The 23,122-nt window shown below is 34.9% G+C and overlaps 1 protein-coding gene and 1 non-coding gene across 3 annotated transcripts; one reads left to right on the top strand and one right to left on the bottom strand.

Moving 5' to 3' along the window:
• The first annotated feature begins 1,294 nt into the window (after positions 1–1,294).
• LOC140673783 (ATP-dependent helicase brm-like) lies at positions 1,295–16,723 on the top strand. Of its 2 annotated transcripts, none has more exons than XM_072906941.1 (18): positions 1,295–1,451; positions 1,865–2,189; positions 7,663–9,587; positions 9,975–10,048; positions 10,554–10,809; positions 10,905–11,043; positions 11,158–11,319; positions 11,422–11,763; positions 11,867–12,116; positions 12,194–12,384; positions 12,474–12,631; positions 12,705–13,125; positions 13,213–13,379; positions 13,469–13,660; positions 13,830–14,160; positions 14,239–15,102; positions 15,189–15,363; positions 15,472–16,723. In XM_072906941.1, the coding sequence occupies exons 2-18, from the start codon at positions 1,914–1,916 to the stop codon at positions 15,612–15,614; spliced, it is 6,066 nt and encodes a 2,021-aa protein (XP_072763042.1). In that variant the 5' UTR covers positions 1,295–1,451; positions 1,865–1,913; the 3' UTR covers positions 15,615–16,723. The 2 variants fall into 2 exon arrangements, with proteins under 2 accessions (XP_072763042.1, XP_072763043.1); XM_072906942.1 differs by having other exon boundaries at positions 1,301–1,398.
• Positions 16,724–17,576: 853 nt separating this feature from the next.
• Positions 17,577–17,696, bottom strand: LOC140674330 (5S ribosomal RNA). Its single transcript, XR_012048193.1, has one exon. It is a non-coding gene; the product is annotated as a 5S ribosomal RNA (ribosomal RNA).
• Between the last annotated feature and the right edge of the window lie 5,426 nt (positions 17,697–23,122).

The raw sequence follows: 23,122 nt of genomic DNA, 5'->3' as shown, positions 1-23,122 counted from the left end.
ATAAATATATATATATATATATATATATATATATATATATATATATATTTAACATCAGGTTAACGAACAATTAAAAACGGTGGACGGCATACAGCGTGTGCCGTGCCTGTTGTGCACTAGTTTTTGATAACCGAATGCAGATGGCGCATGCGCGTAGGTACTGCTAAAGTCACTAGATATAATCTAGTGATTTTAGGTACTGCCAGAGAGACGCAGCTTCGTAAAGTTAGCCGAACCACTTTGATTTTTTTATAATTAAAATTAACTAATTGTTTGGAAATCGTTTCGAGATGATTGGAAGTCTAATTAAAACGTTTGGTCATTCATCTTTTCTTTAAATTAAATAATTAAAATTTCGAAGTAAAGTTAGCTAAACATTTTTATTTTTCGTCCAATCGAGTTAAACAAGAGTTTATTCGATGCAGAATCGTTAGGTGGTCACGAATAAATTCTTTACAACGTTTGGAGGTCCATAATTTATCCGAAAAATGAAAAAAATCATGTGCGGTAAAATGACGACGGGCGACGTATAGTGACATGGACGTGCGCTGTGGTCACGCGCGCATGCGTTTTAGTAACTTAAACAAAATTTTAAATAAATCCTTTTTAATTTTAATAAATCCTTTTTATGTTGCTATGCAAGTTGCAAACCCATGTGGAATCGTATATGCATTACAAAGTACATGCTTAGGCGGGAGTGCATAGGGGGACGGGGCTTCGCCCCGTCCCCGTAGAAAGATATAACAAAACTTGAGAGCGTAGAAACTACCAAGGCTGACAGTACTGTGTGAAAGTTTCAATGCTATTTTCCTAAGCAAATGCTATTTGACTGAAGCGCTGTTAGGCGAATGGCTCAATGAATCGTGCATTCAGTATTTATTTTGTAAGATTAAGAATAAAAAATTATAAATATAGTGTAAGAGTTCGAACATAGGTTGAATTAAAATTTTACATTGAAACTTCCACACAGTACTGTCAGCCTAGTTTCTACGCTCACAAGTTTTGTTATATTTTTTCATGAGAACGGGGCGAAGCCCCGTCCCTCTATGCGCTTCCATCTAAGCGTTCTTTTCTAGCATGTATGTAAAGTACATCTTGGACCAATCATCACCAAACGATGACCAAACGATTAGTTAATTTTAATTATAAAAAAATCAATGTGGTTTGGCTAACTGTACGGAGCTAGTCCTGTCGACCTTTAAGAGGTTTTTGGTCTTCAAATTTTCGCGCAATTTTGGGCTATCTCAACACGCTCTAGCGGCGGATTCTACTGAATACTTTCTGGCAGTCCTATCTGTGGCTCTGTGGGGTTCTCTGTGACCAGGACTATAAACTATAAACACATATTCTGTGCTAAATATGTATCGCTACGTTGTAATTTTATTTACAACGTCAAAGGTAAACTCTGCAGCTATGTTGGTGATTTAGGGAATCTTCAATTAACCTCTTTGGTAATTATTCAGTTTAGCTACAGCACTTCAAATATCGATGAAATTGTATTTATTCAATGCGTTTTTGCACGAAATGAAAGTATCTGGTAGAAAAAAGTGTCGCTCTGTCTCGCGAAGCGAGATATTAATCGTTAAATTAGACGACTTAAGAGGTTATGAAATCTGTCATATCTCTTTTTCGAGTATCAACGAGCAATTTCTCGGGTCTTTTTTCTCTCGCGAGAAATATTCGTTATTTCGTTTATATATAATATTTTACATTCGGCTCGCATGATTGATTTTTACTTTTCGCGGAAATTTTTTGCATCTGTCGAGAATAGTTTTACTAGGTTTTTCATATTTATTTAAATGTATCGAAAAAGAGCAAAAACATATGACATATTCTTAGACTAACGTTAACTTCAACTTTTCAGGAGGTAATTCCCTTTCTTGGATAAACTGGAATCTTTTGAGCATAATAATATGGCGAGTCCTTCGCCCCAATCGTCGCCTATGCCACCTCCTCAAGCTCCTAGTCCGATTGGTCCTTTGCAGCAGGCACCCTCTCCATCTAACTCGCAAGGCAGTCCAATGGGACTGCCACAGAATCATCCTCATAGTCCAACGCAGAGTTATCAAGGTGGACCACTGATACCACAAGGAGGACTACCTATGTCACAGCCATTGCAACAACTTCCACCTCAGCAACAGAATTATCAATCTCACCTGCAGCAGATGCCACCTAATATGAATCCACAGGTATTATAGATTTATCAAAGACAATATCTTTGTGTTTTTTTTAGAGTTGCATTTGTTATTTACGATAATGTATGCCTGGAATACTCAATGCAGATTATGAGACAAAAAGGGGAATTTTTCTGTTACATTTGTAAGGCTAATAAATTTGAACCCTTAATATATGGTGTGAATAAACAATACTTATTATTTATAATGATTTATTGATGTACGTAATATTTATTAATTTTAGTTATCAAAATAATAAGTACATCAATATAGCAGATAAGTATTAAATGTATGTATCCCTTATACAGTTCTAAAGCATAGTCTACACTGAGACTTTAAGATGTAAGACTTAAGAAATTATCCAATCATATTCATGATTCTTTTCTAAACTCAATTGTGATGGATTAATTTCTTCAGTCTTACGTCTTAAAGTCTTATTGTAGACTATGCTTAACATATAATCTTTTAATTGTAAATACAAATGCAGCTCTCTTTAGTCACATTTAGTAATACTTCTTTAAGTCTGCACACAAAGACATATATGAACAATTATATAACATAAGTTATATAAAATATACATTGCATATATGTTAGCATGTGATCAATTTAAGTTTGTTAAATATCTCTGAATTGACTTTCTTGAAAAGATCCACGAATTGTGCAATTTATTGATTACATGCTGCTACAACTCTTGGTGTCATTAAGTGAATATAGGCCTATTAATATTCCTTAATTAATATTATTTTAAGGTATGTGAACGCTGAATTAGGTGCTCGTTCCGTTTGGCAGAATTTCGGACTTAAATCATAGGCACGTCAACTAACTTACAAGAGTAAAGTGGTTTAAAAAAAATTTTTTTTTATATATCTTAATGGTTTCTGAGAGCACCTAATTAGCACCTAATTATTATGTATTTGTTTTTTTTTTAATTATTTTATTTATATTTTTCTTAATGGGGGGCCAACTTAACGTTAAGTCAGCTCCATCCAATATAAATTTAATTTTCTGCCAAACGGTTTGACCACTTAATTTCAGACTTCAGCACCTAATTAGCACCTAATTTTAATATTAGTTTAATTAATTTGCTCTGGTGGGGGGGAAGGGGCTAACTTAATAGGGGTCTGCTGCACCCCGCGCTATGTACGCCATGCTTAGTGCGGCCGATCTAAGGGTTCTCGTTCTGAATTTATATAATATAAAAATATATATTTTTACTATAAAAAATAATCTCTCTCTTAATTTAATATCGCGCTTACATTATAGAGATAGAGCATATAATTTGCGAACGAGTACAGTGATTATATATTGCAACATCATTACGCGTTCACTGTAAATTATGTGAACATAAATTTGTGAATTTTAATATTTAAGAAAAATTATATCGAGAACATAAAAGTACTCTATTTTAATGCGAAATATAGATATTTGCAGAGACGATCTATTTTTAAGATAGGAACAAATTTATCATTGTATAACTGAAATATACATAATTATATATTTCAATTATAATTGTATACATATATATTATTTTATTTACACTTTTGTAACCTCGATTATAGCGCTCGTTCTGCTGACAAAAATATCCTTGCGTTTTTTATGCATAAGTTGTATAATTTTTGGCTCAATCAACTGCACTGTTTTCTCCAGTTCTGCAAAAAATTGGAAGCAATGAGAATGATAGATTTTTTTTATATACATCAAATATTTTTTATCAGTTTGTTGCGAAATTATTACGGTTCTTTCCCTCGAATAAATCATTAGTGTAAATAAGGTAAATAGCAATTCAGAGATTTATAATTTCTCTGGTCGTTACTGAACCAAAGGCATATACAGGGTGTCCCAGAGCACTTGTGCCAACGCTCGTGAGCAGGTAGGGTACAGTAAACTGAGCAAAAAAGTCTTATAGCATTTTGCGATTTTCGGAATAATTATTGAGAAATTAATTTACAAAGATCGGCAAATCCGACGCGAGTATAAGCCCGCTGCAAAAAAGATGCGAAAATCGTAAAATGGTAGAAGACTTTTTTGCTCAGTTTACTGTACCCTACCTGCTCACAAGCATTGGCACAAATGCTCTGGGACACCCTGTATATATATATATATATATATATATATATATTTTTAGTACAATATTTAACGATATTACGATGCTAATTTGCTATCCTTTGCCGAATCGTGTTAAATTTATGTTGATAGTGTATACTTTAATCCTTAAAATTTAAATGCATCTTTCTTATTATTTTGTTGTATATCAAACAGTATGAGCTTGTGTGCAACAGGCAAACAATTGTTGGCAAATATATTATAGTCTGATCAAAGTTAATGTTTCGCATTTGAATTATATATGGTAGCAGTGTGTTATATATATATGTACAGTCGGACCTCTCATCCTACGACATTTTCGGTCTGGAAAACCTTTGATCCTACGACAAAATGAGGAACGATTCTTTATTTCCACTTTGCAGTCTATTCGGAAAGATTCGGGTTCCGAACATTTCCGAATCGTGCAAAGCGAAACTTTGTATTATAACTATGCATATACTAATATATATAAAGGCAAAATATATAAATTACGAAAACAGATCACAAATAATAATAAATAAATAAAATAAACTCATTGTTACGTAAATTGTACATTTTTTTGTTATTAAGGTTCGAAAGTGCAATCTGCGGTCCTGGAATCCTGAATTCTGCTCAAGGTTCGAAAATCTAATGACCTGATATTGTCATGTAAATTTGAGAAGTGGGGATATAATTCCCCTTTCGCGGTCGTAGCATGAGAGGATTTTTTGTCGTAGGATAAGAGGTTTCGTAATATAAAAGGATCGTAGGATAAGAGGTCCGACTGTATACCTATTCTATAATGAGATTCAAAACGTAGCAATAATCGAGTTCTTCTTGAGTAGTCATCTTCACGAATCTTTTCGAATTTCCGATATGCCGCTTCTTTCAATAAATTTGGAAATAATGTACCACGAAACGTATCGCTCCAGTTAAAGTATCGTCAGGATCGCGGGAGAGTCGTTCTAATGGCACGATTGTCACCCCCTCCCACTATTATGAGCATCTACTCGGCTTAATAGGAATATTGAATACTCTCGGATTCTTTTCCATGCTCTCTGTAATGTGCCATATTAGACATAGAGTCGAAGTCCCCATCGCTATTTTTGTTATGGAAAAGTCTGCCCTAGTGACACCTAACCGTGACGTGTCACTTATGTTAGTTACGCTTTAAATTAAAGCACGATTTCAAGATAAAATTTTTCGTTTTTTCAATTGTAATAAAAAAGCACGACGTTGCATAACATTTTGAAGAAATTATACCGTTACATCGATAATATCTTTTTTTCTAAAATTTTCACGCAATGTCGGAGCAAGTTCGTTTTATTATTAAATTGTATAGATAAATACGTATTTGATTATAATTATCTGAAAATATCCCATAGAAAAAAAAGAAATAATTATTATCTCAAAGTTAGAGGCGATACGTTATGAGAACATTTTTATAAATTGTAAAAATATCTTATGTCTGTACAGTCAAATCTTTATACAGGGTGTCCCATTTTAAGTGTCCATCCCAAATATCTTTCTTATTTTTTATTTTAGAGAAAAATGGTTCAGACATGCGTTATATAGTTTCGAGGGGGATATAAAATGGTACTATTGGTTTGACCTTGGATAGTCACTTGAAGATCACGTGAAGGTTACCTCAATTTTTTTAAATGGCACCCATCATTTTTTATTACATATTCTTGTAGCTTACCTCGAGAACTTTCCAAAACACTATAATTAAATGTTTTTTTATTGCGTACTTTTCGAATTATAAGGCTTTAAAGTTGCAATATTTTGACATAAAATACAAGATATCTCGTAAAATATTCATTTTTCGATTATTTTATGCTAATACTTTTATGCAGAGAATAATGAGATGAATCAATTGGCGTAATTAAAACACATAGTTATATTTAAGAAAAAATCTGAATTTACAACTAGCAGTTACACATTTTTACTTTAACATAATTATCTGTTTTAATTACGCCAATTGATTTGTCTCATTATTCTGTGCATGAAAGTATTAGAGTAAGATAATCGAAAAATGAATATTTTACGAGATAGTTTGTATTTTATCAAAATATTGCACCTTTGAAGCCTTATTATAACTCGAAAAGTATTTAATAAAAAAATATTTTATTTTAGTGTTTTGGAAAGTTCTCGAAGTAAGCTATAAGAATATGTAATAAAAAATAGGGGGTGCCACTTAAAAAAATTGAGGTAACTTTCACGTGACCTTCAAATGACTCTTCAAGGTCAAACCAATGGTACCATCTTATGGCCCCCTCGAAACCATACAACACAAGTCTGAACCATTTTTCTCTAAAATCAAAGATAAGAGAGATATTTGGGGTGGACACTTAAAATGGACACTTTGTATATTTATTAACTATAACATATCTCAATATCGAGTTTTAAATCAGAATTTAGTATGTTTCTATTATTATTGAAACGACGAGAGAGATTGAAAATAAGAAAATTATAACACGCAAATTAAGAAATTTTGAGGGAAAAAAACGATTTCAAAAAATCGAAAAATGTGTCGAGAAGATTTTACGAAAGATTTTATAATATTTTATAATATTTTTATCAAGGCATTCTTGTATTACCGGAAGCTTGTTGCGCAAATTACAACAAATAAAACGTTAAACAGTATCAACTGTTCCGCTGTTAGTCATTGTCTTCTATGATAACCGAAATTGGTACTGATGGAACATGCTCCAAGAACGTGACATCACTCGTTCGACGGCGTGAACGAGACCTGCAGGGCTATTCTGTAATTTTTAACGTATGCGTTACGATATCGCTTGTTTTTTCTTTCTTAATAAGTAAGAAAAGGATAGCCATATCGTAACGCATGCGTTAAAAGTTACAGAATAACCCTGCTGGATGTCTGGATGTGCGCGCTCATATGATTGTAATAAAAAAATAATTTAATGCTCGAACTGGTGTATCGGTATCCTTTACACGTTACTTGCATCTGTCTACGTGCTTTTCGATGTCTCAGCGTGAAATTATCTCGTTGATTGTCATTGATTTTTGTTAATAGAAATTATCCCTATCATCGTATCTCGGGATATATATATATTCATCATAACGCGCGATAAATACATTTTGGTTCTTATCGTTTTTAGAAGTTTTCACTAATTTTTATAGGCGCTAAACTATTTGCAAAAATTGGTTATTATTATCTTTACGCAATTAATTTTTGATTTTTTTATTAAAAATATTTTTTTATACGTACCTTATTTTTATCACATATATCCAAACTTATAGAATATATTACGATATATCATACATATAATATTAAGATACAATATTAAAGAAAATTTTGTATGAGTCAGTTATACTGAAATTAAATAACTGAAATTTATGTTCAATTTTCAGTATTTTTTACTTTAAAGTGTTATAGCTTACGTGAAATTTTTTTTTACAGAATCAGGGTCCAGTCGGGCAGGTACCTACTTCTCAACAAGGTCCCGGAGGACCAATGGTGCCCGGTCAAATGGGTCCAAATGGACCACAAAGTGGATCGCACATGATGCAAGCTGGCCCGAATCAAATGAGTTCTAATGGACCTGGACAGATGGGTCCTGGCGGACCCGGACAAATGGGACCTGGTGGATCTGGTCAGATGGGTCTTGGACAGATGGGACCAGGAGGCTCTGGACAAATGGGTCCATCTCACATGGTACAAGGCGGAGATTCTCCCAGCGGTCCTCACATGAGACAAGGTGGACCAGGACAAATGGGTACCGCAGGTCCCCAGAGCTCGCAAATGGTTTCTGGAGGACCCGGACCTGGACACATGGACAGACTTCCAAGTCACATGAACACAGGCGGCCCACCAGGTCCAGGCTACATAACTACAGGCGGGCCCCCCGGACCGGGACACATGAGCGGCGCAGGACTTTCAGTATCAGGACATATGATCGCCAGTGGACTGCCTGGATCAGGACATATGAACGCGAGCGGTTCTTCTAAACCGGGTCACATAAATACTAGTGGATCTCCAGGATCGGGTGGTCACATAAATCCTGGTCCTTCAATTCCAAGTTATATAAACACAAGCGGTTCGCCAGTATTCACATATATAAATGCAATCGGTACAAGCAGTCACATGGGTCCGGGTGCTCCCGGTCAGATGCCCGCGAGTGGTCTCGCAGGACATAATATAAGTCCAGGTGGTCCAAATCAAATGGGTCCGGGTGGTCCAAATCAGATGATACCCATAAGCCAAACGCAAATGGGTTCTGTAGTATCGATAAGACAAATTGGACCAAACGGACCCGGACAAATGGATCATAATGAATCGTCGCAGATGGGTCCGAACGGACTTACGCAGATGGGCATAAGCAGACCACTCGGACAAATGAGAATGAATGCACCAAACGGACAAATTGGGCCTGACGGACCAGGAAATCAAATGGGATCTACAACACCAGGCAGCGAAATGGGACCAGGTGCACCAAGCAATCAAATGGGCCCTGGCGGTCCAGGCGGACAAATGGAATCAGGAAGTGGTCCCGTCGGTCAAATGGGACCGACCCTCGGACAGATGGGTACGGGAAGTAGTCCAGGAAGCATGCCAATGACAATTAGTGGACCGGTTTCTATAGGTCCGGCGAGTGGGGCTAATGGACTTACCAATGTAGGTGTAGCTACTGGATTTGGTGGACAATTGGGCGCCACAGGTCCTGGAAGTGGTTCTGAAGGACAGATGGGATTAGGCAACGGTCCTGGCGCGCAAATGAATGCCAATAGCGGACCAGGCGGCCAAATGGCACCCGAAAATGGTCCCGGAGGTCAAATGGGACCAGAAAGCGGCTCCGCTGATCACATGGGACCAGCAGGACAAATTCCATCTTCCGGTCCAGGACAAATGATGCAAGGAGGCCCGGGCGCTCAAATGGGTTCGAACGCTCTGAGCAATCAAATGAGGCCTGGGGGACCAAGTAGTCAAATGGGACCATGTGGTCCAAATAATCAAATTGGTCATATAAACGTGAGTGGGCAAATGGGTTCTAACGGTCCGACCAATCAGTCTCCTATCACTCAAATAAGTCCTGGTAATCAAAATCAAGGTCAAGTTTTTGGTAGTACAGCACCAATAGGATCAGGTGCTCCAGTAAATCAGATGAGTCAAACTGGAAGTGGACAAATCGGACCTACTGGGCCTACAGGACTTCCTGGACCAGGACAAGAAAATCTGAATGCACTCCAAAAAGCGATTGATTCTATGGAAGAAAAAGGGCTACAAGAAGACCCACGGTACAATCAATTGTTAGCTTTAAGAGCTCAACGTCAAGGAAGTGGCATAGAGAAACAAGCCTTTAGTTCATCACAATTGCAGCAATTACGGTATGTCTTAGTAACTATATTACATGTAGATTAATAATATAAGTTTATAACAATATGAAAAAAATATGAAGAAAGATTCGACAATTATGGAATCGAAATAGAAATGCAAAAATTAATGAACTGGATGAAAATATGATAAAGATACATATACATGAAGGAAATATGACGATAAAAATATGGATATATTTGTATCATTTGAATTTTGTAAAATATAAATCTTTTAGATAAATTATTGCTGTTATATGTATTTATAATTTTAGGATTTGCATATACATATTATATTTATAAAAATATTTATAACAAGTTCACTAAAATAATAAATATAAATAAATATCTTCTCTACGTACGCTATTCTTAAAATTCGGCATCCTTAATTTACATTTGCAGAGCTCAAATAATGGCATATAGATTGTTGGCAAGAAATCGGCCAGTACCTCAACAAGTTGCAGTAGCTGCACAGGGTGAGTTTCCATAAGTATTTCAATATAACTTATGCATTCTGGGTGACTACTCCATCTTTTATATCGCTTTCTGCCACATGAGTTTATTTTGTTTATTTATAATATAGAATCTTTTTAATCGATATTTTTTTATTTCTCTATTTTATATATGTTTGCTTTTATTTTTACATATATTGTATGTCTTTAAGATTATAAAAGTATACGTAAATATTAATATGAGCTGCCTTGTGTATTTTCTATCGTCTGTAACATACTAGAAATTTGTATATGATGTTCCTATAGCAATATTTTATTTCAAGCGCTTTTAAATGCGTGTTGCATTATTAAAGATATTTGCGGCATTAACTTGTTTTCAATCTATTATATTATGCAATTATGGAAAGATTATGCTTACCGATAGATTAATGCTTACAACATTTGTAGACTATGTAATAAAAAAATAAATAAAAGTTGGATGTGACTGTTGTATTTACAAAAGTATAGGGTAGAATGATCCTGATTTAAGACGGATTTGGAGGCGCTCCTCCTCCTCCAGGGATGGGTCAACGCCCTATAGATCAGTCTCAAGGCCCTGCTACAACAGCTGGGCCACAAATACCAGGTCCGAATGTTACTAGTCCCGCAGGTCCCACTCCTAGACCCGATTGTCAAACGCCGCAACAGCAACAACTTCAGCCTGGCACTAAGACAAATCGAGTATCGAGCGTGACAAAACCCGTTGGATTAGATTCGTTGGTAATATTGCAAGAACGAGAGAACAGGTATAGAAACAAACTTGTAGGAACATATGGTTTATTGCAATATATTTATCAGTAAAGCATAAATAATAACAATAAACTTTGCACTTGATAAACAGAGTAGCAGTTCGTATATCGCTTAGAATGGATCAACTTAGTAATCTACCAACAAATATGCCAGAAGATCTTCGTATACAAGCTCAGATCGAACTGCGTATGCTCAAAGTATTGAACTTCCAGAGGCAATTAAGAACAGAGGTATCTATTGTAATCTATTTTATAGATCTGTATCATTTTATGTACAAAATTAAAAGGATTTTTTTTATTTATATTCTTTTTTAAATTTTCTTTATTAATTTTTTTTTTTCGTAGATAATAGTGTGTACTCGAAAAGACACTACTTTGGAAACCGCAGTGAATGTGAAAGCTTATAAACGTACGAAACGGCAAGGATTGCGCGAAGCTAGAGCTACTGAGAAATTAGAGAAGCAACAGAAATTGGAAGCAGAACGTAAACGGAGACAGAAACATCAAGTAAGTTTATCCATATTTAAATTATATAAAATAAAAGATTATCAATATAATATATCAATACTGTTATTAATGAACGAAATATATGCATGATTATGTTTATAGGAATTTCTTAATTCTGTTCTGCAACATGGCAAAGACTTCAAAGAATTTCATCGCAACAATGTCGCAAAGTTGGCTAGGTTTAACAAAGCAGTGCTCAATTATCATGCAAATGCTGAACGGGAACAGAAAAAAGAACAGGAACGCATCGAGAAGGAGCGTATGCGTCGGCTTATGGCGGAAGACGAAGAAGGATACAGAAAATTGATTGATCAGAAGAAAGACAAACGTTTAGCTTTCTTACTATCTCAAACGGACGAATACATCAGTAATTTGACGGAAATGGTTAAGCAGCACAAAATTGAGCAAAAGAGAAAGCAAGTTGGGGAACAAAAGCGTAAAAAGGTAACGTATAAGCGCCTTTTACATGTCTTTAAAAATATAACTATTATTATATAATGATTATTATATATGAACTATAATATCAATGAAATTTTACATACAATAGCAAAAGAAGAAAAAGTTACAAGATGGCGAGAATGCTGAAGATGGTGGTGCCAATGATGATACTCGTATCGGTGTAATAGATACGGCCACTGGTCGCACATTAACAGGCGATGAAGCACCATTGATGAGTCAACTGTCGGCGTTCTTGGAGACTCATCCCGGATGGGAGCCAATTGAGTCAGAAAGTGAAGATGATGAAGAAGATGATGAAGATGATAAAGATGATAACGGAAGCGAAGAGAAATCTGACAGTAAGTTTCTTATCTTTGTAAACTTTTGTACACAGATTGTATTTTTACTAACTTGATTTACGAAATGCGAATTATAGGCAAGGATAAATCTAGGGGTGATTCTGAAGAAGAAAAAGTAAAAAAGACGATACACAAGGCAAAAGTGGAGGATGACGAATATAAAACAGAGGAACAGACGTACTATAGTATTGCTCATACTGTTCACGAAGTGGTTACGGAACAACCAAGTATTATGATGAATGGAAACCTAAAAGAATATCAAATCAAGGTATTTTAATCATTCTGATTTTAATTTCATAATATATTTCCTACTGTGTTTTTTTTCTATGAATTAAAGAATTTAATCAATGATTTTAGGGATTGGAATGGTTAGTTTCATTATTTAACAACAATTTGAATGGCATTTTGGCAGACGAGATGGGTCTCGGTAAAACAATTCAGACTATTGCTTTGGTAACATATCTTATGGAAAAGAAGAAAGTCAATGGTCCATTCCTAATCATTGTTCCATTATCGTAAGTTTCTTCTATACCTAAACTCTAATTCTTATAAATCCTATTTATAACGTATCTAACATACTGTTTCTAGGACATTGTCGAATTGGGTTCTCGAATTTGAAAAATGGGCACCGAGTGTCGTCGTGGTATCATATAAAGGTTCTCCAGCTGACAGAAGAGCAATACAATCTCAAATGCGAGCCAGAAAGTTTAATGTTCTATTAACAACTTATGAATATGTTATAAAAGATAAGGGTGTGTTAGCAAAATTACAATGGAAGTATATGATTATCGACGAAGGACATAGAATGAAAAATCGTCATTGCAAGCTTACCCAAGTATTAAATACGCATTATTTGGCCCCTCATCGACTATTATTAACCGGCACACCATTGCAAAACAAACTGCCAGAACTGTGGGCTCTTTTGAATTTCTTGTTGCCTTCGATCTTCAAATCCTGTAGTACGTTCGAACAGTGGTTCAATGCTCCTTTCGCCACTACCGGCGAGAAGGCAAGTATATTTTGCAAGCGTAAAGTAGATTCAATACTTTTACAATATATTTTTGTTTAACATTGCTGTCACTATGCTGTTTTATAGGTGGAACTCAATGAAGAAGAAACTATTTTGATTATTCGTCGTTTACACAAAGTCTTGCGACCTTTTTTGCTAAGACGCTTGAAGAAAGAAGTAGAGTCGCAGTTGCCCGATAAAGTGGAATACATCATTAAATGCGACATGTCTGGCCTACAAAAAGTTCTTTACAAGTACGTTAATTTACGATGTCTGTATGCTTCTAAATATTATGAAGTTTGCATGTAAATATATTGGCGAAAATACTCTTTTTATATTATAGACACATGCAGAGTAAGAGTGTACTGCTAACCGATGGATCAGAAAAAGGAAAGCAAGGAAAGGGCGGTACTAGAGCTCTTAAGAATACAATCGTACAGCTGAGAAAATTATGCAATCATCCATTTATGTTCCAAGCTATAGAAGAGAAATATTGCGAACACGTAGGAACACCAGACTCGGGTGTTATTACTGGGTAATTATTATCTCGATGGTTTTTTCGAAGAACTTAAAATATTTATTTGATTTTTTAATATTTAATATTTTTATTGATTTTATATTACATTATATTACATTATTATTATTATTTTAATATTTATTTTATATTTATTTTTGAATATTTACTCAATTTTTTTTGTTGTCAGTCCCGACCTATATCGTGCATCTGGAAAATTTGAACTTCTCGATCGTATTCTTCCCAAGCTGAAGGCTACGAATCATAGAGTATTATTGTTTTGTCAAATGACACAATTAATGACAATTATGGAAGATTATCTGAGTTGGCGTGGATTCACGTATCTGAGATTGGATGGTACAACAAAAGCAGAAGACAGAGCAGATCTGTTAAAGAAATTTAATGATCCCGGTTCAGAATACTTTCTTTTTCTATTATCCACACGTGCAGGTGGTCTCGGTTTGAATCTTCAGGCTGCCGATACCGTTATCATTTTCGATTCCGATTGGAATCCTCACCAGGTACGTGATATCATGTATAAAATATAATGTCGATTAAAGCGAAGTTAAATTTGAATGTAATATAATACTCATTTGCAGGATTTGCAAGCTCAAGACAGAGCGCACAGAATTGGGCAAAAAAACGAAGTGCGCGTGCTCCGATTGATTACTGTCAATTCTGTCGAAGAGCGAATATTAGCAACAGGCAGATATAAGCTAAACATGGACGAGAAGGCTATTCAAGCTGGTATGTTTAATCATGAGTCCACCGAATCGCAGCAAGAACAGTTCCTTCAAAATATTTTACATCAAGACGACGCTGATGATGAGGAAGAAAACGAAGTGCCCGACGATGAAACAGTGAATCAAATGATCGCTAGGTCAGAAGGTGAATTTGAGATATTTCAGAAATTAGATTTGGAACGGCGACGCGGGGAGGCTGCATTGGGTCCTAATCGCAAATCACGGTTACTGGAGGAAGCTGAGTTGCCTGATTGGTTAGTGAAAGACGACGAGGAGGTGGAAAGATGGACCTATGAAAAGGATGAAGACAGATTCCTCGGAAGAGGATCGAGGCAACGTAAAGAAGTCGATTATACGGATAGTTTAACCGAGGAAGAATGGTTGAAGGCGATCGACGATGATGGTGCCGAGTATGAAGAGGAAGAGGAAGACGATAAAAAGAAGAAAAAGACACGAAAGCGAAAGAAGAAGGGCGAGGAAGATGACGAGTCTATGCCGAAAAAACGAAGAGGAAGCGGTTCTTTAGTCGATCCTAAAATGAAGCGAACTATGAAGAAATTAATTACATTAGTCGTTAATTATACGGATAGCAGTGACAGTCGATTATTGAGCAAATTTTTTATGACATTACCCTCTCGAAGGAAATTACCAGATTATTACGAAATTATTAAGAAACCTTTGGCTATTAATACATTGCTGGAGAAAATCAAGGAAGGCAAAGTAAGTAAATTCTATATATCGTATATTCTTTCTTATATATTTGTATTAAATATGCATGTATAATTTGATAATTTTATTTATTCAAGTATGCTGACTTAGACGAGCTTGAAACGGATTTTATGCAACTTTGTAAGAATGCTCAAATTTATAACGAAGAAGCATCTTTGATTCACAAAGATTCGATAGTATTGCAATCTGTTTTTACAAATGCGCGTCAGCGTCTTGAAGAGGAGGGTAATAATTCCGATGGAGATGCTAAAGGTATGTGCTGTACTTGTTTATATCATGTAATCGTTCAACAAAAGCTAAAATTTAAATGACTACGAGATGCTATTTCTTTTTTTTCAATCTTTTCTTTTTCTTATGCAGATGGCGAAGGTTCTGACGCAGATTCTAGTGTAAGAATGAAAATTAAACTGAAAGGAAGAAAAGGCGAAGGAAGAGGCGGTCGTAAAAAGAGAGTTACTAAGAAGTATATATCTGACGATGATGATGACGCGGATGATAATTAAAAGAAATGTAAGATAATTAAGTTATCCGCACTAAAAAGTCAAATTTGACGCGTTAAATTTACGAACGTCAGCTCGAACCGCTTACTATTTGCGATAGTCAATTTTCTTTTGATGCGCGGACACAATTACAGACCGAAGGTCCGGGAACTCGCGGTCAGGAAAGGATAACGAATAAAGGCTTCGATTACCACCAAGTAACGATTTATTCAGAGAAGTTTTACAATACGTAGACGCTTCGAACGGAGCACGAGTTTACTGGCCGTTAGTCTTTTTATCTATTTTTCCACTTAAGAGGAGGCCGATTTTTAAGCGTTACGTAAGACTTACGGTATGGTCGGTTTAAATTATTCTACCGTATTGGCTATCGACATTATCGATTGTTTAGCGCATGATCATGTGGATCTCGTTCCTGCGTGCTGCGCGTTTGTGGTCGATACGACGGCGCTATCGGAGCAGCAGAGATTCTCCTCTTGGGGAGCTCCCATCCGTGGTGTTCAACGCAATGATTTCCTTACAGAAATAACTTTTTAAAAATCAGACTATGATAGAAATATATGAATTACATAAGTAGTTTTGAATATTTAGAATTATATTTAAAATTTCGTTATAATATATGAATGTAATAAAATATAAGAGTACAACCACAAGGAACGTGACCTATAGCAGAGGAAAGTACTGTTATATCTTAAACAGTATAATGTGGTATAATGCATGCTGTACCATTGTAAACTTATAATTAGTAAACTTGTGATGGATAAAATAGTATCATAAGTCTATATATGTAGAGATCTGAGTACACAATCCTTATAAACTGTATTACTTTATATGAATTTGAGAGTAGCAAATAGTTACAGCACTATTATACAGAAAAGAGACTAGCTATTTATTTTAGATATTCTTGTTTTAATCTTATACTACTCGTGCGATATGCGAAGCTGAATTGAGCTTGATTATATTTGATTGCTGAAATTGCTTTGAATTTTGATTATTTATCTCTTATTATCTCTTAAAAGCGTCTTAAGAAAAACGGGCTCATGGCGCCTCTCAGGTTTCTCTCTGCTAACACCATAGACCTAGACCGAGCAATAAACTAAAATATTTTAGACTTATTTTTCCGGTTGGTTTTTGTTTAGTTTACGTACGCATTTAGTTTGTTTTAATATATATATTGTACATATATATATATATATACACATATATATATATATATACACACACACACACACACACATACATACAGGATGTTCAAAAAGTACAAGAAATTTTTTCAAAAATACATACTTTTCGTAATATTAAGCGCTTTCAACACTTTTTGAACATCCTGTGTATATACAAAAGTGCGTCCCGAAAGTTCCCGGACTAAATTTTTCAACATGTTGCAATTAAAAGTTTGAATAAGACGGAAACGTTCGCCAGACTATTTTCTTTTTCCAAATAAGATAAGGTTGCAATTGAAAGAAAACCGATTTAACACGATTGAGGACATCCAAAAAGCACTAATCGAGAAGCATGTTTGGAAAATTGAAAAACACTTTATTTAGCATATTGGTTATTCAAATTAAGGTGGAAGCACATAAAATTGCAGAAGCCGTAAGCAGAAGGCCAGATACCATAGCGCATACGTACGGTATCTGAATTTCCAATCTATATAAAAATACATAAGCATAGCCACAAGTATAAATTCATTGTAGCCGGTTCTACTAATTGTAAGTGAATCGCATTACAAAAAATTAAGAACATATCCACCTTTATTACATATATATTCAGAGACTCTTTGCTCTTCGTAATAATAGTACTATATTATTTTAATCGAAAGGTTTTATGAAACATTCTATATATTTATTTATAATTTAAAAATTTCAAGACAACTATTAATAAAATAAATTTTAATTTTCACAATAATTTAAGTATGTATTTAAAACAAAAAAATATATCAATATTTAAATTTGCAAAAAAGAGGAGTGTTAACAGCACATGGTGTTCCCAAGCGGTCACCCATCTAAGTACTGACCATGCCCAATGTTGCTTAACTTCAGTGATCGGACGAGAACTGGTGCTTTACAACGTGGTATGACCGTTAACAACAGTAATATTTCTGGTTGATATAAATATAGCAAAGCACTTGTGAAAAAATAGCTATTATAGGTTTTTTTTTTACATAAAACGTACTTTGCTTAAGGCCGGGTCTACAATAGCTGTAGTAAGCCTTAAGTCGTAAGAAATGAACTAATCATATTCATTATTCTTCTCTAAAGTCAATTGTAATTGGTTAATTTCTTACGGCTTAAGGGTCGAGAAGACCCACGGTGGAGACCAAGCGGTCACCCATCTAAGTACTGACCATGCCCAATGTTGCTTAACTTCAGTGATCAGACGAGAACTGGTGCTTTACAACGTGGTATGACCGTTAACAACAGTAATATTTCTGGTTGATATAAATATAGCAAAGCACTTGCGAAAAAATAGCTATTATAGGTTTTTTTTTTTACATAAAACGTACTTTGCTTAAGGCCGGGTCTACAATAGCTGTAGTAAGCCTTAAGTCGTAAGAAATGAACTAATCATATTCATTATTCTTCTCTAAAGTCAATTGTAATTGGTTAATTTCTTACGGCTTAAGGGTCGAGAAGACCCACGGTGGAGACCTCATGCGGAGACTTCGAAACTACAAATTCTTTTCGACGATATTTCGGCTATAAATATGAAAGAATCATATTTAACAATGATATTCTTATTCAGGAGGATTTCTCGCAGCCCGCTAAAGAGCGATTTTTTGGAAAAAAGGCTTAAAATAAAATTTCATAAAATTGACATGAATAAGGTATACTGATCGTGAATGAAGTATATAGACCAGGTGCACCGATTGTAATTATTATAAATTTTTTAAAAGCCAAAATGCAAAATCCGGCTCTTTAGCGGGATAATAAACTTTACAAGGAATGTAGCAAAAAAAGTATTATAAAGAAATACTTCTTCGAGGCAAAATATTACCGAATAGAATATTGTATCTGTACCTAAAGTGCAAGTGCAGCTAATTGTAAAAAATTGAGTTGGCAGCATCGCTTGCTAAAGAGAGACAATAAAAGACAATAACATCGTCTTTGTCTCTCTTAAAATGCAATGATGTACGTATACAGACATACACCAATACATTGAATAAGAATTCATTTCTCAATGTTGGTGACAGTAGACCCTTAAAGGTCGACAGGACCGACAAGAAAATTCCAGCGTCACTGTCACCAAAATTGAGAAATGAATTCTTATTCAATGTATTGGTGTATGTATACGTACAAATATTGCATTTCAAGAGAGACAAAGACAACGTTATTGTCTTTCATTGGCTGCGTTCAACAGAAATAGCAAATCAGCGAGCGTTTAGTGATTCTTTATTCTGATTGGTTTTTGCACTTAGATCCAACGAAGATCTAACTGCGAGAACCAATCACAATAAAGAATCACTAAACGCTCACTGATTTGCTTTCTCTGCTGAACGCAGCCATTGTCTCTCCTTAATAAGCGGTGCTACCAACATCGATTCGTTAGCTCTATTATAGGTACAGATAGCGATATTCTAATTTTTCGTATTTAGCTTTGAAAAAGTACTATTTCTTTATGAATTTTGTTTTAATATATTCTTTATAAAAATTGGAAGGTTTCTATAGAAAGCCGGATTTTGCAATTTGACTCTTAAAAATTTATAATAAATTTAATTCGAATTCAAGGAGCAACTACACCTGATCCGCGGTCAGCAGCACATTTTTGGAAATTTTATTTCGACCTTTTTTCAAAAAAATCGCTCTTTAGGAACATGCGGACAATGTTGCTGATTAAAAATATCATAATTTTATTGCGATTTTCTCTAAATTTTAGCTGTAATACGACAAAAACGAATCCGTAGTTCGCAGCCGGCCGATAGGAGTCTTCACAGTGCCTCCTGGGCTCCTGACTCGCCGCGAAACTTCGATGTCGACGGTGGCGACATCTAGTTCTGTCTGTTTCTCTCTTTTGGGAAATATGTCTGAAGCGAGAAATGACACCCCAATTTATGTTGCGACCTACGTCGTAATTATTTGCTTTTTGCTAGTATTGTGATGTGCAACGTATTTATAAAACTGATGAAAATAGACGGCTGCCAAGCTGTGTAAGGAATAAACTGTGTAAAGTAACATTTTCCTCTCTTTTCGACAGTTGTTAAATTACGTGTTTTTCCGCATTTCATTTCGGACAATTTACAGTTATTTATTAATTGTCAGGAGAAAGGATTACCAGCCGTCCATTTTTGTGCACAGGTGTGCTGAAGAGATTGGTAGTATTATTTCGTTGAAATATGTTTTTATTTACATGTCAGTCGCAACATAAATCAGGGTATCATTTCTCGCTATTTCTCGCTTGTGACATCACGATTTCAATATGGCCGCGGTGACTACTCAGGAAGTTTAACATATCGTTCCAAATCAGTAGGTTGGTCGACCACGGAGGTAACTTTTACGACCGATCAAAATCGAGAAGTTGTAAAAGTTACCAAGGCAAACGAAAAGCCAGAAACACGTAAATTCCGTAATCGTAATTTTAGCTGTAACCGAAAAAATCAACCAATAACGAACGTCCATTGACGGCATCGCCGTTGAGACGCCATCAATGGACGCTCGTTATTGGTCGATTTTTACGATTATAGCTAAAATTACGATTACGGAATTTACGTGTTTCTGGTTTAAGAAAAAATAACATTTGTCGCTAAGGTCCGAATTCAAGAAGGATCCCAGTTGCGCACAGACCGATTGGACACAACCAATCATATCAACCGATGCTTAGGGTTACTAGCACGATTAGCCAATCAAACTAGTTTGTGTTCAATTGGTCTGTGTGCAACTGGGCTTCGCTCCAGAATTCATAGTCAATTCTCAAATCTTAAGACTTAAGGGTCGACAGGACCGGCAAGAAAATTCCAAAGTCACTGTCACCAACATTGAGAAATGAATTCTTATTCAATGTATTGGTGTATGTCTGTATACGTACAAACATTATTGCATTTTAAGAGAGACAAAGACGACGTTATTGTTTTTCATTGTCTCTCCTTAGCAAGCGATGTTACCAACATCGATTCGTTAGCTGTACCTTAGGTGCAGATATCCGCTTCTACAATATTTAGCTCATAAAGAAGTTATATTTCTTTGTGAAACTTTTTTTATATATTCTTTATATAATAACGTAGGTCGCTACAGAGCCAGATTTTGCATTTTTGACTCTAAAAAATTTATAATAAATTGATTTCGAATTCAAGGCGCAGCTACACCTGACTGCGGTAACTTTCGCGATCAGCAGCACATTTTTGGAAATTTCATTTCGATCTTTTTCTCAAAAAATTGCTCTGTAGCGACCTGCGAAATATCTTACTGATTACGAATATCACAATTTTATTAAGATTCTCTTTGTATTTTGGGTATAATACTGTTTTTGCAAAACAGTAGTTCGCAGCCGGCCGATAGGAGTCTTCACAGTGCCTCCTGTCGACCCTTAAGAATTTTTTAAATCTATCCTATTCAACCAATGAAATGGTCGCATTTGAGAAACGACTATGGGCGCGTTCGGGAAGACATTATTAGCGCTAACAGCGTCATTCTATCTTTGTTACTCATTAAAAGTTGAACAAAGATAGAACGACGCTGTTAGCGCTAATAATGTCTCCCCGAACGTGCCCTATATGAATTCGGATCTAAGACGTTAGAGAATTTCGCCACAGGATTTGAATTATTTCAATAGATTATTTTAGTTAGGTATCATAGATGATTAATATTAATAAAATGAATAGTATTAAACTCGTAAAAGGACGTCACTCATTAGCACGCGATATAAATCAAGAAATACTTAAAAGTCCCAGTATTAATCTATTAGTTTATGATAAAATGAGTAAGTAATATAGGTTAAAATGAAAAAATTAAATTCTATACTTTTTGTGTTAGTTTTTTAATTTATTATGTTTGTACATGTTTTTAAGGTCTATTTCTTTTTTAATTACCACCATTGTTAGAGATAATATCATTTTTTAACCTTTGCATAGAGGAAATTCAAAGTAAAATAAATTCTATAAACTATTTCTCGTATAAATTCTTCGTCGCCGTCAGTATTACTGTCACTTTCCCATTCTGTAATAATACTCATAAAATGTTTACACGCATTAAAAATTCCGAGTGCTAGAAGTCTCTTCTTTTTTTTCTGCCATATTTGCTTTTACCGTTGTGTGTCCTAACATAGCAATATATGGGCGTTTTCCAGCAAGTGACACAGACGACACAGTGTCCATTAGTGTAAGGGAGAACATTCGTTGTGTCTCACTTACACTAATGGACACTGTGTTACACTGTATCGTCTGTGTCTTTGCTGGAAAACGCCCATGATGTCCATGGTCCTAAAACCCGTTCCAAAACAACTGTTACCTTGGATTACCAAAGAGGAAAGAAACTAAGGAGGGAGCATTTGGTTTTAGCATGGGGACGGATATGCTATATATAAAAGTCGGTGCCCAAGATGGCCGCTCATGAGCGCCAAAATTGAATAAGTTTTCATTACAATATGATGGAAATAACTTATATATTAATTTCAATTATGGATTCTGAGAGTAGGCGATAAAAATAGGGAATGGAATAAAGTTTTGAATAAAATACTTTTTATTTTATTTTGAATAAAATTTTATTTTTGGACAGAATATTTTTTATTTTATTTAGAAAATGAAATATAATTGAAAAAAGTAAATTAAGTAACTAAAATAATATTAAATTTAGATTACATTTATTAAGTAAATATGGTATAAACTTTGTATATACCGAAACATTACATTTATTCAATCCTTTGTTCTTGTTTATAAAACTGATCCAGGCATTTTTTTGACTTTCGTTTTTTGGAAATCTGTTCTTCGTAAAAAAATATTTAGTAAATCAGATTAAAGCTATAATTTTAATATTATATTATACATAAACAAAGGATAAAAAAACAAGAAAAAAGTTTCTTTTTACCCTCTTAGACACAAAGGATAACCTGTAAATTATTAAATGATCATTATTTTTATTTAAGTTATTAACAAACCGATGAAATGTTATCCCATAATTTCATGCTTTGTTGGATACGCCACACGCTTGACAATATACCATTTTGTTCTTTAATTCTTATTTTCTTTAAAATAGGTATGTATAAGCAAATATACAGCATAAAAATACGTTATAGCTATAGAAAACATGCGCATTGCGCATGTCACAAAAGTCGGTTTCTAAGATGGCTGCCCAATTACTTCCGTTCTAAGTGAATCGTACCCCCACTACCGATATGCTCCCTCCTTAGTTTCTTTCCTCTTCAGATTACCGCATCCCTTACCACATCAATAACCTCCGAGGTTGACTAAAGTTAGTTTTGGAACGCAAATTATTGAATTATTGAATTTCTTACGCACATAATTATATGCTTTCCCTGAAAAAAAAGTGTAGTGTTATAGCGAATTTTCTGATTTTTTCTTGACA

This window comes from Anoplolepis gracilipes, chromosome 15 (genome assembly GCF_047496725.1).
Source record: "Anoplolepis gracilipes chromosome 15, ASM4749672v1, whole genome shotgun sequence".
Classification (NCBI taxonomy): domain Eukaryota; kingdom Metazoa; phylum Arthropoda; class Insecta; order Hymenoptera; family Formicidae; genus Anoplolepis; species Anoplolepis gracilipes.
Note: the sequence above shows the minus strand (reverse complement) of the source record. Positions and strands in the feature narration are given on the sequence as shown.